The sequence below is a fragment of the Thrips palmi genome, unplaced genomic scaffold, assembly GCF_012932325.1.
Source record: "Thrips palmi isolate BJ-2018 unplaced genomic scaffold, TpBJ-2018v1 HiC_scaffold_17, whole genome shotgun sequence".
NCBI lineage: Eukaryota > Metazoa > Arthropoda > Insecta > Thysanoptera > Thripidae > Thrips > Thrips palmi.
This window is the reverse complement of record NW_023144626.1, coordinates 6,518,673-6,533,372: the sequence shown is the minus strand read 5'-3', so window position 1 is coordinate 6,533,372 and position 14,700 is coordinate 6,518,673. Positions and strand designations below refer to the sequence as shown.

The window sequence follows — 14,700 nt, the reverse complement described above, 5'->3', positions numbered from 1 at the left end:
CCTCTTCGAGCTCCTCTTCGAGTCCCGCCCCGCGCCCGCTCCCCGCGCCCGCTCCCCGCGCCTCGTTCCCGCCGATGAGTTTCGCCTTGGAATCTGGACCGGGCCGAGCGGAGGGCCGAACGAAGGGCCGAGCGTTGCCGCTGTTCGCTGTTCCCGCTTCGTCATCAAAGACAGGCTCGTAAATTAGGCCAATTAATTTAGGGGATCTCTCAACGCGGCGCGGCGTTGCGCGGCGTGGGCTGCATGGGCTGTGCCACTGGCGCCACTGGCCGCGCCGTGGCCGGGGTTCGAGGTTCGGGCCTGCCATTCACTCCTTCCTTCATTTACTTATTTTATTTACATTTTTTTTTTACTTTCCTTCGAGCGTATGAAGTCCGAGTTCAAAGGCGGGCGCGGCCAACAAAGTTGTTTCTTCCGGGGGATTGACTTGGTAATAATCTTTGGTTTCCAGCCCAGAGCAGAGGCTCGGCGGTTGCGCCCAGCTTGCTGCCCCTCGTCTTGGTCTTGGTGGCGGTCGGGCCGGGGGACTTTGGGGGCAGTCCGCAGCCGCCAGGCCCTCGCCCTTATCAGGCTCGTGTTGGGACAGCTCGGCACTTTGTCGGCCCGGACATTAACATACGTTTTGCGGTATCTCGGCGAGGCTGTGAGGCCTCGGGCCCGCTCGGGCCGCTCGGGGCAGTGTGGCCAAACTGTCTGGCACACTCGCCGGGCTGGGCTGGCCGCAGCGCGGCTGCAAGAAATCAAAGAAGTTGGGTATTCGAACCCGTGCCGCCGGGGCGTGGGGTAGCAGCCAGCCACACGAGTGAACCTGTCGACTGATTCCGAGGGCCGCCTTCGTCGCTTTGTCTCTCTCGCACCTAAACGGGACGCCCCACGAGTGCGAGAGAGACAGAGCGATGAAGGCGGCCCTCGGAATCAGTCGACAGGGGGGCCTGCGCGGCGGAGTGCGGTGTGATGGTCGGGATGATGCCGGCCGAGGCACTGAACTGAGGGCTTGGCGGTGGAAGTTCTGAAGGGTCCCGGGGGTCCTGCGGCGCCCCCGCCATCCCGTGTGGGGCAGGCCGCTGGACGCAGGCCCAGCCAGTCCAGGCCTCATTATCCCATTAGCAAAGCAAAGCCCGTCCCCACGGCCGCACGGCCGCCCGCAAGGCGCCACGGCCCCTGGTGGCCAGCCTGGCCGTGGCCTGGCCGTGGCCTGGCCGTGGCCTGGCCGTGGCCTGGCCGTGGCCATGATGCTCAGGTCGGTGGTGCTGGCCGGCTGCGGCCGCAGCAGCGCGTCCCCGCGGACAAGAAGCTCTCCAGGAGCCTGCAGGGGGAGGGGGCGTTGCCCAGGCAGCTTCCGTGGCCATGCATATGCTAGCCGAAAGCCGTCTGGAACCATTTCCTGCTCGCGTGGGTGGCGCGGTGCGGCGCGGTGCGGCGCGGTGCGGCGTGTCGGGGAGGCGAAACTCATCCTCCAGCAATCCCCCCAGCCTTCCACTTTACCTCTGGCTCCACTCCGGTGGCCTCCGGGGGGATCATGTAGCTAATCCAGTGGCGTAGCAGCAAAGAACGCGAGCCGTAATGCACACGGCCCTCTGGCGAGCGTTTTGCATTTCACCTGACCTGACCTCGCCTCGGAAACTCAACCCGGGGCTCGGGGGCTCTGAAACGATTCGGACAATAGTCCAGCCTGCCCGGCGTCCTCGGCCAGCTCGCCGCACCGCGAGAAGACTTTCTCCCCGACCGTCGCCGTGCTCGGCGGCAAAGTCTGCGCGTCGTCGTAACGGGGACGACTCGAGCATTCGGCCATGATTACTATATGAGGACGAAGCGCGACGTAGCACGACGTAGCCAGCGGCAGCGAGGGAGGGGCCGCCACCACCTCACGCTCGCCCCTGTCGCCCCGCAGTTCGATTCCAAGAAAATTGTTTGAGATTCGCGCCGAGAGGGCGAGGCACGGTGAGGGGCTGGGTGTTGCCGCGACAGAGCAGGGCGGGGCGGGGCGGGGCGCGGCGGCGGGGCGAGGTGCGGCGGGGCGGGCACCGCGATAGTGATCTCCGCCTCCCTTCATCTCGCCAGCTCCGCGCTGCTCCGTGATGTGGGTCAACGAGGACAAGACGTCAAGTACACCTGCCCGACCTGCACTTAGTGGGCCTCTGCCGAAAAGGCCGGGCCCCGCTGGCCCCGCCCACCCTCTCCCCACCAGCCTCGGCCCGTTCTGGGTCACGGAAACACTCGGACGAGAGAGGAGGTACCCAAACGAACGCCAGCCGCAGGAGGGGCACAGCGCGGCGGTGCAGTGCGGCGCTGTGCTCCAAGCGCCGTGCTGGGTAGGCAACCCAGGCCCCGTAGCGCAGGGATGCCGACGGGTTGCCTGCTCGCCAGGCTGACCGCGCGGCCGAGGTAGACCTTAAGGGTGGCCTCTAGGTTGTCCCTCTGGGCTGGGTTAGGTTAGGCTGGCTCTAGGCTGGCCCTCCAGGCTGGCCCCGTTCCGGCGTTCCGTTCCGAGGCGGTTTAGACCGCCACATTATCTCGGCGGAGCGGTGGCGCTACAAGTGCTGCCAACACAACGGCGAGGCAAAGGCTCCGGGAGGAGATTGCCATCAGTCATTTGCTGCTCAAAGGTTGGCAGTGAATGCCCTGGGCCGGGGCACCCCAAGGGCGTGCCGTGGTGACACACTGCCGACACCGCCCCGCCCCTCCCCGCCCCGCGAGGTTGGCCCGGCCAGGCGACAGCGCGACACCCAGGCCTGCCAGCCCACGCCCTGGGGGGAGGGGAGGGGAGGGGGCGGTATCCCGGTCAAGAGGCGAGTGCAGCTTATCCAGCTAAGGGTCCCCGCGTGCTGCAGCGTGCTGCGCGCCTCTGCTGCTGCTGCTGCGCGGCCCTGCGGCCCTGCAGCACGACACCCTCAGCGTTTCGTCAAAACACAGGTTTTGGCCGGGTGGAGCGTCGAGCCACGTCGCCCCGCCATCTGCAGATGGAGTTTGCTGCAGCCCAGCCGAGCCCAGCAGGTCCACTCTGTCCAACACACCTGTTGCCACAGATGGCTGTCCGCGACCATGGCTGGGATGCAGGACTTGGAGATCGGACCGCGGGGCGCTGCGCCGTCCGCCTCGTCTCGGGTTTTGACGAACCGCCGTCCTCGGCCGCGCCGCCGCCGCCGCGCCGTGTTGTTTCAGAGCAAGGGAAGTTTGCGTAACGGAAAATCATCCGCGACAAACAAAGGAGCAACAAAGTGTTCGCAGAGGGAAGTTTGAGGCGGGGGGAGGGAAAAGAGGGGGCGGGGGGCAGTCGAACCAGAACGAGTGATGGCGGGGTGGGGGCGGAATCATCATTAGAATCCGGTGGAGGAGGGAGTTTCAAAGTGGCGCTTAAGTTTTGAAACGAAAGCACATCAAGTCTCATTAACTCGACGAGTTTTATTCCCACCGGCAGGAGCAGGGAGAACCGAGCCGCTGTCCCTTCGGACCGCTTGGGACGCCGCGCCGCCCGTTCAGGTTCAGACATTACAGTGGCGGGTCGGGGCGCTAGTGTTAGCAAAGTTGTGCGAACGAGTGAGGTGAACGACGAACCCGTGTCTTGCCTCCAACCAATCAACCCTTGACGGGCGTGCATCATCTGATGCGCTCATTTCACTTCTTGACCGCCTCCTCCTCTTCGCCCCATCTCAAAACCTCTACACGTCTTCCCAAGGAGGATCCAGAACTGAGGCCGGAGCGAAGATAAAAGTTAATAATTCGCAAAGGGAAACAAAAGGCGTGGATTCATTCAGCGGCGCCATGACCTGAGGCTAAGCTCCCTCTACTGTTGATGAACAAGAGTCTTTGAAGTGTATTGAAGCGATAAGGAGGCAAAACGAGTACAACCAAGCTGATTGTCTTCCTTTATTGCAGAGCACTCACACATTGGACCATTGTAAAAAAAATGGTTACGCTGATACAAAACTTTAATATAAATATTGCAATAAACGTTTTATACTCAACAAAAAAACATCAGCATCAGAATAATAGTATAAATGTCACTTTACAGAATTTATACCAATGCTTATCGAAACTTGTTACAAGTAATTTAAACTACGTAATGTACATCCGAGTTCACTACAACAAATGATCTTACGACTAAGGTGGGGAGTTTGCACTGTCAAAAGGGTATGTTCCACAACTTCCGGCTCACATCTTTGCAAATAATTTTGACGTGTATTATCGTATTTGTTGTTGCAGAGACCAAACCACATAGGGCATAAGACTAATTCCAGTACAGTAGAACAAAATATGGTACAATTTTGTTTCTTTGAAGACTCAATTAGAATGGTAGGTAAATCACAGATCAATGTGTCATCAAATTGAGAGATTACTTAAAATTTCATCTTTCAGATAAATTGCCAAAATCAAAGTATTAGATTGGCTTGTGGAAAGTTACTAGTTAAAAATATACTATGTATGTACACCAGTTCCACACATGTCATTCCTACAAGGTGCACCAAGAGGATATGGATAGAATTAATGACAGATGTACATATTCAAATGTTAACAAATCATGTGCACAAACAACACAATTGAGCATTCAGTATTATATGTACAAGAAAAGTCACCTCCAGTAACTGACATGATTTGGCTACCGGGTAGTCCTGTGTATTGCTTCAAAGCATCTGAAAGACATATATTGCAAAACTTAGGCATAAAGCTGAAAGCCAGTTGAATATAGGAGAATAAAGTCAACTTAAAATATACTTAACACTAAAAATTATATAAATAACAAAAGAGAAACTTAATTTTTTTCTAGAATAATGGGATAAAGTGTTTATTTACTTTTTTTTAATTTTAACAAATCACTGAAAAAGAAACATTAACATAACAGTGTAAGTAAAGGTGTTACAAGCATGATCAGGTGGAAGAAATGCTGAGCCTTAATCTACTTATTTCTCCAAATCTGAAGTGCTATGACCCATTGCAGTATTAAGGGTCACACAAAAGGGTCACACAAATTGACCACATGCAAAGTAAGTGAGAAATGAGGCACAGACGGGAGCAGAGAGATCTCAACACAATACCTCTCAAACTGGTCGTATGTACACCAACAGCAGAGCCACATGCTCCTCCTAGTCTAAAGTTTCAAATTTGTATAAAAACTCAAATTTTAAAAATGCTTCCCATTACAAAAGTAGTTGCAGTCAGTTGCGAAAAAAGTACTCTGCATACCCAGTAATACCTAAATATAATAATACCCTTACCTCATTTGAACACAAAATTTGGCGGAAGGTGTGCCAGCTTGATGGAAGAGCCTCAAAGCAACTGAGTAACTTGTTCCCACCCAACCCCTCCTAGATTATTGCCAGAGAAGTCATGATGAAAATAGTCAGAATAATAATTATTACAAAAAAGCTCCAATATCACTTTCTTTTCATCAATCAGACATAAAATCTGAAACTTCTAACCGGCAAGTGATTCTTAACAGTACCTTACTTTTAATAATCTAAATCACTTTAGTACCCCTTGAATAACATTAACACTTACAAACAATAATGGGGGAAATGGCCATTGAATATAAAGAGAAGCAATCAAACTGTTACATAATGGAAACTTCAGGACACAAATTTAAGATGGCTTGAAACAAAAATAGAAGCGCAGAAGTTATTTCCCATTTTCTTCTTTATGAGTAGCCTTGGAGATAAATTTTGAGGACAATTTTACAAACTACACAATTTCTTGGTAAACTAAAATCATAGTACCAATGCTCTTATAGATGTACTTGAATCCAAAGGATGAAAAAATATCTTGATCTCTTATGAAAGATCTGGAAAAAAATAAAATAAAGCATGTCATATCATTGTTATGATGAAAGAGACATTTAAAATAATATATGTTGAATGTGAATGGTAAACATAAAAAAAAAACACTTACAGCTTGGAGCAGTGTTTGCCTGAAATTGCTTCTGAAGTTGGTCATTTGTGAACTTCACAAAGGCTTCATACTGTTCTGAGAGCTTGTAGTTCAAAGCCCTGTCATACTCCTCTCGAATTTGCACTTCACGCTCATGAAGCATTCGCTCACAAATAATTCCAACCTAAACAAATAATTGGGACAAAGAACATAGCATATAAGAACAAGCACACAAAAAATGTCAGTCAAGGATTGCACAACAGAACCCAGCAAAATTACTACTTATGCTGGACATAATGATCTACTTCAACAATACATAAAACATATGAGAAAGAAAAATGGGTCAGGGCCCATAAGTCTTAACTAACCTGTCTGAATGTGAACAAGGGCTTATCCATGGTGCTAGGAGACAGCAAAGAGGATGTAGAGGACAGAGATTCCAAAGCTTCGGCGGATCCATCAGTATCGTGTGAGTGCCCATTCAGCTGGCGTCGGCGCTGCAACCGCTGTACCTCTTCTCTAATAGTCGCTGCCATCATTTCTAGAGAATCAGAAGAATCCAAACCATGATGGATGAGAAAAAGGTGATAAATTAATGACAGCTTGGCAAAAAGTCATTTTGTGCAGGTTCTCTTTTTCAAAACATTCAACCGTTTTCATTGACAACAGAATTGACATTTCCAAAATTTGAAAAAAGACCGTATGAGTAACAGAAAATTCATGATTAATTTTTTTTAAAAAATTGATTAGATAAATTTGTATCTCTACAGGCACAACAAAGAGTGCCAGACAATGAACCATACAATTGAGTCGTAAAAAAAAACAAGTCAACTTCTTAATGAGTTAAATATAATATTTTTTATTATTATCAGGCTGATAAGAGGATCGAGTAAATGACAGGAGAAATCAAGAAGACTTCAACAGTGACCCTTATTTGGCCATGAAATGCAACCTTTGAGTGGTTGGGTGGTGGTTGGCTGGCCTAAACAGCCAGGGCCCTAGGCCAGCTGATCCAAGCCAAGCCAGCCCTATGAACAAGGTATACCGCCGGCATGACATAACGTCCACCACGGTCATGAACCACAGATTCATTGCGAATAGGACAGTGTCATTTGCCCTCAGAATGTTTGTCGTACAGCGATGTAGCAACAGCAAGAGGGTGAAATGGCTGCCAAATGACGTAGGAGTCTCATAGCCTACCTGGAGTTAGCTTGGGGCAAACTTCTGAAAATGCAGACGGTGGCGTCATGGGTTCACTTTTGGGAGAAGAACTCGGCGAAACGCACATAGGTTGACATCTTTGACGTTTCGACGGCCTCCCATGGCTATGCACAGGATCAAATTCAAGTGACCGTTTTAACGTCGCGCAAGCCATCTTACAGCCCGATCCGTAACGGTCTTAGGCCACACAAAAGTTTGCACTGCAGAAAAGACGGGGGTGCTTGCAAATCAGCACCAGTCACACTTGAATTAGATGTTAGTAAAATTTCACAACTTTTCCCAGAACAGCTTCAACACAACAACGATGTTTCTGGATATTTTGTGAGCTGCTGAGCTACAACAATAATAACCAAAATGGCTGCCAGCTGCCCTCTCGAAGAACTAGAAGCAGGTTAGGCTCGCGGCTTCTTCAAACTGTCCTAAATTTTATCATACCAAAATCAAAATAAGTACTGCAAAGTTTCTGAGATCAAATTTTGACAATATTTCTACCTTAATTTTATAGATTTGTGATATGGTGTGCTCTTGAAAGGTAGGAAAATGAGATATTGGAGCGTGAAAATCTCCATCAGGTTGGTAACATTGTGCTACGCCGTTCCCTTCCTGTGAAATCGGATTCAGTCGTTTGAACGCTTTGAGTGTTCAATGCGTTCAGATCCTCGTGGGGAGTTGAAGACATTGAAAAGTATCGAAACAGCAACGCAGTCGCAGAATCAAACAATGCTGAACTCATTGCACTCGTTATCGTTCCACGTCGTTCACAACCATATCTTTTCGAAAATAAAGCCGCGAAAAAGCACTTCCGTGCGTGCCAGTGGCCATTTGCGTCCCTCTCTCTCACACTCACATACGCATGTATATATCTGTCTTTCTTGCTTGCTTTTGCTTTCCCCTCCCTCCCTTCCCCGCACTCACTAGATGTCTTGGGAAAAGAAAGAAAGAGAAAGAGAAAGGGGCTTCCGAAAGGATCAAAGAGGAAGAGTGGAGAACTCAAAGTTTAATTTTCACACAATGGGACAATAATGAAGATGAAAACTTTAAATGTTAAGTGACGACATAAAGTGTCGTTTTTTTTCCAAATCGGCTTGTGCTTCGAACTTTAACTCCGAGGCCCAGCTGTCAACAAAATTAACGTGCATTCGTTTGATCGGTTTAGGCTTGCGTATTTGTTCAAAGTGCTTCAAACAGTCAACATAGTTGTGGTGACCGAATGAACGGGGAATACTCGCGCGTCGGTTTCGCGGTTTCGCCTGGTAATGGAGGAGGTTATCTACAAATAAAGTAGACAAAATAACCTCCCCTCAACGAAAATGCCGTCTTATTCGTCCTAACATCGCTTCCTCAAAATCAAACCAACAAGGTAAATATAAACTTTTATTATCTTGCTCTGGTTTCTCGTCTCTAGGCGGTTAGCCGCTCGTATGCCGAATCTCAGGAAGGAACTCTTCAGCTATGTCCAGCTGCTGTTTCGTTTCTAGCGCAGCCTTGATTGTTGTCATTGGTAAACAGACTTCATACATTCTAAGCTCTTAAGAGATTACTTTCATTGTTGTCAGTGCGCTCTGATTTGTAACTCAGATGTTATCTATCCTCATGAATATCATCAAACTGTAACAGTTTCATTCATTACATGACTGACAATTAATGATTGCCTAAATGTTCACACTTCCTCGGCAGTCCTGTATATGTGATTAAGGCTTATAAAACTTTGTATTTTTTCAGGTTCACAAGATGTACCGCAAAACAGGTTCTGACAATTATACATCAGCTGAAAACAAGTATGGGTACAAGTCTGCTTCTCTCAGAATGTCAGAGAGAAAACAAGACCATGGGTTTTCATCTGACCACAGCTCAGCAAACAAGCAGCTTGACCGTGGACGGGATAGTTTTGGTGACAGGGACCGGGATCGTTACAGTGATCGTTACAGTGACGATCGAGGGCGGGAAAGAGATGTCTACATCAGAAGTAGAACATTTCAAAATGTAAGTTGTTACCTTGCTGTGCTACCTAACAACTAAAAGTTTAAAAGTTTTCTGGACTGAAAATATATCCATTTTACTTTTCTTTATAATTGTAGAGCAATTGGAGACAACCAAATGCTTGGGAGGTCAATAAGCCACCGACCCAATTTGAAAGCAACCAACAACTAAGGAAAGAACCAGTCAATAGTTTTATGCCTCATTTTTGCGTGAAGAAGGATTTAAACTACACTCCAACTCTTCAAGGTATTTTCCCTAAGCAATCGTACACATACTGTGCAAAGAAGTAGCAATAGAGTTGTTAGAATTTATGACATTGTGCATGCATGACATTGTTGCAGCCGTTGACAACTTAACTCCTAAATTTGGATCCATGGAGATAAGCCGTGACACTGTTACAGCAGCAAGTGTCAGTCATCAGTCAGGAAGAAGCCACTGTGGTAATAGTTTTTATTTCAGAGTATTTTTTTATTGTATCAATTTAGTTAATCAAAAACATACTTCAAGTTAATGTTGTTGTATCTTTTCAGGTGCCTCAAGTTCAAGGCCAAGTCAAAACAATGGTCTCAACTCTTGGAGGAAAGAATGTAATTTTAAATATTTTTTTTTTTTTTTGTCTTTTTTTTTTTTAATTGACTTTTAGAATAGATTCCATTAATTTACTGATTGAGCTTGTTTATTGCAGGTGCAAATTACAGCAAAGACCAAGGGCACTCCAGCATGAGTGGATCTAAACGCAAAGTTGATCCAGGAGTAGAGTCCACAGGTTAGTTGTATGTCGGAAACTGTGAAACTATTCCTTTCCTGTATCTCCTCAAAAAATGAAACAAGATTCAGCCTAAGTGAATGAATTGATAAATTTTACAAAATTGCAGGGCCAGGAAGGAAATCTTTGATGGCTATGCTAGGCTCCAAGCGAAGCCTTTACGAAGCAATGAACGAATTAGATGGCAAAACCATGAAGGTGCAAGTTGAAGACTTCAGAAGGCAAGAGCAGGCATGTGAACATTTGAAACAAGAAATGTCAGCATTATATCCTGACTGTTGTGTGACACCTTATGCAACACGTCTGTTAGGGATGGCACATCCCAATACTGCCATTTACATGTTTTTTGACCCAGATGGTTTGTAATCTGCCTTTACAAAACTGTATTGTGCTTTATTTAAATCAATAAATTAAATTTTGTCATTTATTTCATTTTACAGGTTGCAGTTATTTCCAAGCAACTCATGAAAACAAAGATGTTCAAACAAAAACCCGAAAAATTGTTTATGAAACACTGAAGAATTGTGGGCACTGTGAAAATGTTCAAGACTGGGATGTGCAGGAACTTGTCACATTTATGCACAGTGAAACTCGTATGAATTCCGTTGTGTCGTTTGCTAATGGATTCAAAGACCAAAACACCTTGCTGTTTAAGTATGCATTTCAACATAAAACGTTTTTATTATCTATCTATCCATGCCGATAAAATTTTTCTTGTGTTTTACTATAAAATTAAAATTGTCCTTTCCAGGTCATATTTGAAAATTGATAAGCGACTGAGGCTGCTCATGCTGTTGGTGACTGATATGGTTTATCGTTATCAGGACTTCAGTAAGCAGTTTACATCACATGTCTTAAATATCATGGTAATAATGTTCTTGCAAAGAACCTCTGAACCAGTTCTGCCTACACTTGAAGAACTTCGTTCTTCACTTCCATATGAGAACATTTTTATCGGAGGTAAATTTGAATAACATTGAAGTCTTGTTATGTTAGTGCAGTGTTGGGTGAAGTGTAAGTAAAACATTCTTTCTGTTTTTCTTTTTTCCCTTGACAGGCTTCAATTGTGGTTTTCCAAAAGATTTCACCTTCCCTAGTTCAAACCACTCATCAGTGGAAAATCTTCTAAAAGAATTTTGTGCCTTCTATTATCACTTTGACTTTGAAGAAGAGATCATTTCACTTCTTGGTCCCAAACTAAAACGTGCCATGTTCTCTCCTCCTTATGAAATATCCATCCCTACTGTTGAGCCTCTGAACTCATACTTGCTTTCTTTGAAAAGAGGAGACAAAATACCAAAGATAAATTGCCTGAATCCTGTAATTGTACAAGAACCTTTTGAACTGAGCAGCAACGCAGCTGAAAGTATGTATTCTCTAAAGCGAAATCTATTAAACCTTGACAACGTTCTTTTCGTCCTGTACATTAATTCTTCTTTTTGTTTGTTTTACAGAAGTTGAGTGTGCGGTATTGGCAGTTTTTAGAATGATGTGCCAAGATGCATGCGATATCTTATCAACATGGTGTTGATATTTTTTATTAATTGACATGGGCAAATCTGGTTTTGCATGTTTTGATACATGTGTTTTGTTTTGTTTTCTGTTAACATATGTTATGATTTCAACATACCCATAATGATTTTAACTTGAGAACTTTACATTTTAACCTTGGAAGCTTTTGATGTATTGTATTTACCCAAGTGTTACACCATAGGCTTTTACATAGTATAACCATGAATTATTACTGATTGATTTACATATTTATGTATCCCTGTAATTACTGCTAATGAATTTCAACTGTACCATGTACCCATGATTATTTTCCTTTTTTGAAAATATTTTTGTGTCTTGCCCTGTTGCTGCTGGTTTGATGAACTAGCCCATGGACTGGAGATTATTCTGTCTTCAAAAACTGACTGTTAGGTTGTTTTATTTTTCCTTGTTGTGATTTTTTTTTGTGTCATGTATTTTTAAACCTTTCCGTTAATGTAAGGACTTTTTCTCCATGTTAATTGATAATTGTCAGATGTTTTCTTTTCATTCTCTCAAGTGTTTTCCTTGAGTTTTCAGGTTGTGTCATTTTAATTTGTACTTAAGTTAGATTCCCTTTTTCTTGTTATGATTCTATGCAGCTTTTGTTTTAAAAGAAATTTTAAACATTATGAGAATGATGTCCGTTGAATGAAGATTCTTCCACAGGCAGCTGTCCTCAAAACCCCCTATAGATCTTACAGACATTGTATTTTAACCATGTTGTGATGTTATAACCACCATGTACCCATGTTATGCATTTTATGGAACTATATGGTTGAATCTTGATTTTGTTTTATTTGCAAAACAAAATGGAGAGCTTGTACATTCTGTCATGTCATTACTGTACTTGCTGGCTAACCTATTGCCCTTATTTTGGTAGTGCATTATTACCAACAGTATTTCCCTTGTCAGACAGGAGGGTTCCATATTTGTTGATATCGTCCTCTCTTTGCTTCAGTTATGAGAGAATCAGGAGCAACTTTGCAATCCCTGTTTTCAGTGTTACTGAAAATGCTGTACAGAAAGCCAGGTGCTTTGCTTGACCCTCCTTTTTTGGTCAACATGGCAATTTATCACATTTGGTGGTAAAGCAGTCTTTTGTAAGTGATTCTTATGTACATAGTACTGTATTTGTACTACCAAGTTATATTTATTAACTTAGTCTCAGTTAGTATGACTGCCAAGTTTCTCTCATATCTGAGGCATAGGCAAGGCCTATATTTTTTAAACTTAGTGATAATAGTAGAAGACTGTTTGTAGTATGGCTATGCTCATAAAATGTACTGTTCTATTTTTCCTCCCAGGTCATTTTTATTTCCTATGACACGGGACTTTTATCAGATGGGATGATCTTGTTATATGATATGACTTGAATTACATTTAGCAACTTAGAATATTTTACTTTATTCCAGAATCCTTAATGCTCACAATCAGCCATAATTTAGTTTTGAAAAACAAAGAAAGTTATTTGAAAGGGTCCCATTGAAACGCAACATTCTGAGTTTTTCAAAACTAAAATCTCAGACTGCCTTCGTTATTTAACTCCAATAAGGTCTGAAATCCCTGTTCTTGCTTGGGGAAAGATTCGCAAATTTGTTCTCATGTTGCATTACTTTGAAAAGCCTTCCTGGTCTACGCCGCTGCAGAGATGATGCTCTTGATTCCAGCTGCTAGGCTGTCCTTGTTCACAGGGCACTTGTAGTAGACCTTGGAGCAGTTGCCGCCCTTCCTGCCGGTGTCGACCGCCTGCTTGAAGCTCGAGCCCTCCAGCATGTAGCCGACCAGAGAGTTCCTGACGACGGAGAGTGCCACATTCAGAGACCGGCGCTGCCAAGGCGAGCGTGAGAGTGCCAAACCGAACCGACATCCACTTACTTGGCCGCGGTGTCGACCAAGGACTCCACCCCGCTAGCCTCCCCCGTGGCGGAGCGCGTCGCCGACGACTGCACGTAGGTGCACACGGCGCGCTGCAGGCACGCCGTCGAGTCGATGTTCTGCTCGGCCAGCGCCGTGTCCACGCGGCTCAGGATGTGGCTGAAGCTGGCCATGACGCCGTCGCCGTCCACCTCGCCTGCAACATGAGAGCGCGGCCCGAGAGCACCGTGACCACCGTGACCATGGGGACCATGGGGATCTTGATCGTGGCCGAAGGCCGAGCCGAAGGCCTCTGCGAACAGAACAGATAGCGTAGCGCCGTCGTCCAGTGAGCCTAGAGAGGGGGGTCGCGGTCACTCACTTCGCTTGTAGCCGTCGTGGGGGTGCGCGGCCAGGCCGTGGAGGAGCTTGGGCAGCACGAGCGAGGCGCCGAGGCCGATGAGGGCGCCGAGGAGCACCCCGCCGAGGTCCAGGCGCAGCGCGCCGTACGGGCCGGCCGCGGTGCCGTAGGTAGGGTCCTGAACCTCGAGAGAGACGGGAACACGGGTAAGGCCGCGGTAAGTAACAAAAGTGACCGCTACGGGTATTCGAACCAGCGGGTCTCACCTGCACGCCGTTGGCGCTGTAGCCGACGAAGCCGAACCGGGGCTCCTTGCCCTCGGTGCCGGCAGCGTCCTGGTCCGCGGACCGACCCGCGGGGCCCGCAGCATTGGGGGCGGGCGTCGCGGGGGAAGCGTCGCTGGCGGCGGGAACCTGGTCTGCGGACTCCATGGCCAGCTGGTCACCCGACTGTTGGTAGTAGCTCACGGGGCTGGGCAGGAAACCGCTGCAATCATGTTGCATTACTGAGCGCCAACAAGCGCCAACGCGCCGCGTGGCAGGCACTCGGCCCCGGACTCACCCCGACTCGTACTTCTTGGGCACGGCGAGGGCGGCTGGCAGGACGACGGCCACAACCAGCGCGCACAGCACGGGGCAGCAACGGAGCGGCGACATCCTGGGAAGAGGTCACTGTGCGTCAGCACCACACACTTGCACTGCTGGGCGCCGAGGGCGGTGAGGTAATCCAATGGGCTGCTGCACCACCGCCACCACCACGACTTACTTGGCGGGGACGTGGCGTGGGCTTGTTGTTACTTAGCACACGGCACGGGCACTCACTGCGGTCTGCGCCGCCTGGACCTCGCTATATAGTGTAGCGGACGCGGCAGGCCGCGGGGGCTTGCGCGGGGGCGTCGGGAGGGGCGAGTGTCGTCACGCGTGCCGACAGCCCCGCCGCGCCATGGTGTCGTGCGTCGCACGCGTCGCGCGGCGCGCACGGCAGCCCCAGTATTGTCGCATTGTTTGGTGCGGCACTTTGTTGAGGCTTTCCTAGCGCGGAGATGACATCACGCCCCGCTGTGCCCCGCGGCTCCCCGCCCCTTCCCCGAGGGGGGCGTTTTCTCCAGCAGTGGCGTAAGTTC

General features: G+C 47.6%; 3 protein-coding genes across 4 annotated transcripts; 1 reads left to right on the top strand and 2 right to left on the bottom strand.

The window, feature by feature from the left end:
- Positions 1 to 3,853: 3,853 nt before the first annotated feature.
- On the bottom strand, positions 3,854 to 7,473 carry LOC117643608 (akirin-2). Its single transcript, XM_034382590.1, has 4 exons — positions 7,063 to 7,473; positions 6,231 to 6,403; positions 5,884 to 6,046; positions 3,854 to 5,776 (listed from the first exon to the last, which is right to left on the bottom strand). Exons 1-4 carry the CDS (start codon positions 7,235 to 7,237, stop codon positions 5,766 to 5,768), a joined length of 522 nt encoding a protein of 173 aa, XP_034238481.1. The 5' UTR covers positions 7,238 to 7,473; the 3' UTR covers positions 3,854 to 5,765.
- Positions 7,474 to 7,991: 518 nt separating this feature from the next.
- Positions 7,992 to 12,756, top strand: LOC117643655 (poly(A) RNA polymerase, mitochondrial-like). 2 transcript variants are annotated; one of them, XM_034382663.1, is made up of 12 exons: positions 7,992 to 8,126; positions 8,240 to 8,443; positions 8,806 to 9,066; positions 9,162 to 9,309; positions 9,405 to 9,503; positions 9,594 to 9,650; positions 9,749 to 9,829; positions 9,939 to 10,187; positions 10,270 to 10,483; positions 10,581 to 10,789; positions 10,887 to 11,195; positions 11,284 to 11,360. In XM_034382663.1, exons 3-12 carry the CDS (start codon positions 8,815 to 8,817, stop codon positions 11,358 to 11,360), a joined length of 1,695 nt encoding a protein of 564 aa, XP_034238554.1. In that variant the 5' UTR covers positions 7,992 to 8,126; positions 8,240 to 8,443; positions 8,806 to 8,814. The 2 variants fall into 2 exon arrangements, with proteins under 2 accessions (XP_034238554.1, XP_034238553.1); XM_034382662.1 differs by having other exon boundaries at positions 8,008 to 8,443; positions 11,284 to 12,756.
- Positions 12,757 to 12,833: 77 nt separating this feature from the next.
- LOC117643656 lies at positions 12,834 to 14,347 on the bottom strand. Its single transcript, XM_034382664.1, has 5 exons — positions 14,139 to 14,347; positions 13,844 to 14,063; positions 13,596 to 13,761; positions 13,238 to 13,457; positions 12,834 to 13,154 (listed from the first exon to the last, which is right to left on the bottom strand). Exons 1-5 carry the CDS (start codon positions 14,231 to 14,233, stop codon positions 12,995 to 12,997), a joined length of 861 nt encoding a protein of 286 aa, XP_034238555.1. The 5' UTR covers positions 14,234 to 14,347; the 3' UTR covers positions 12,834 to 12,994.
- Positions 14,348 to 14,700: the final 353 nt, after the last annotated feature.

What these genes read in the sequence shown, in the direction of transcription:
- LOC117643608 (XM_034382590.1), bottom strand. Translation starts at nt 7,237, where the DNA reads ATGGCTTGCGCGACGTTAAAACGGTCACTTGAATTTGATCCTGTGCAT. An exon ending in TTGCCCCAAGCTAACTCCAG is followed by an intron (nt 6,404 to 7,062) that starts GTAGGCTATGAG and finishes CTGATTCTCTAG; the next exon opens with AAATGATGGCAGCGACTATT. An exon ending in CCTTGTTCACATTCAGACAG is followed by an intron (nt 6,047 to 6,230) that starts GTTAGTTAAGAC and finishes TTATTTGTTTAG; the next exon opens with GTTGGAATTATTTGTGAGCG.
- LOC117643655 (XM_034382662.1), top strand. Translation starts at nt 8,815, where the DNA reads ATGTACCGCAAAACAGGTTCTGACAATTATACATCAGCTGAAAACAAG. An exon ending in GTCAGGAAGAAGCCACTGTG is followed by an intron (nt 9,504 to 9,593) that starts GTAATAGTTTTT and finishes GTATCTTTTCAG; the next exon opens with GTGCCTCAAGTTCAAGGCCA. An exon ending in CATGTTTTTTGACCCAGATG is followed by an intron (nt 10,188 to 10,269) that starts GTTTGTAATCTG and finishes TTCATTTTACAG; the next exon opens with GTTGCAGTTATTTCCAAGCA.
- LOC117643656 (XM_034382664.1), bottom strand. Translation starts at nt 14,233, where the DNA reads ATGTCGCCGCTCCGTTGCTGCCCCGTGCTGTGCGCGCTGGTTGTGGCC. An exon ending in CCCAAGAAGTACGAGTCGGG is followed by an intron (nt 14,064 to 14,138) that starts GTGAGTCCGGGG and finishes ACATGATTGCAG; the next exon opens with CGGTTTCCTGCCCAGCCCCG. An exon ending in CGACGGCTACAAGCGAAGTG is followed by an intron (nt 13,458 to 13,595) that starts AGTGACCGCGAC and finishes GTCACGGTGCTC; the next exon opens with TCGGGCCGCGCTCTCATGTT.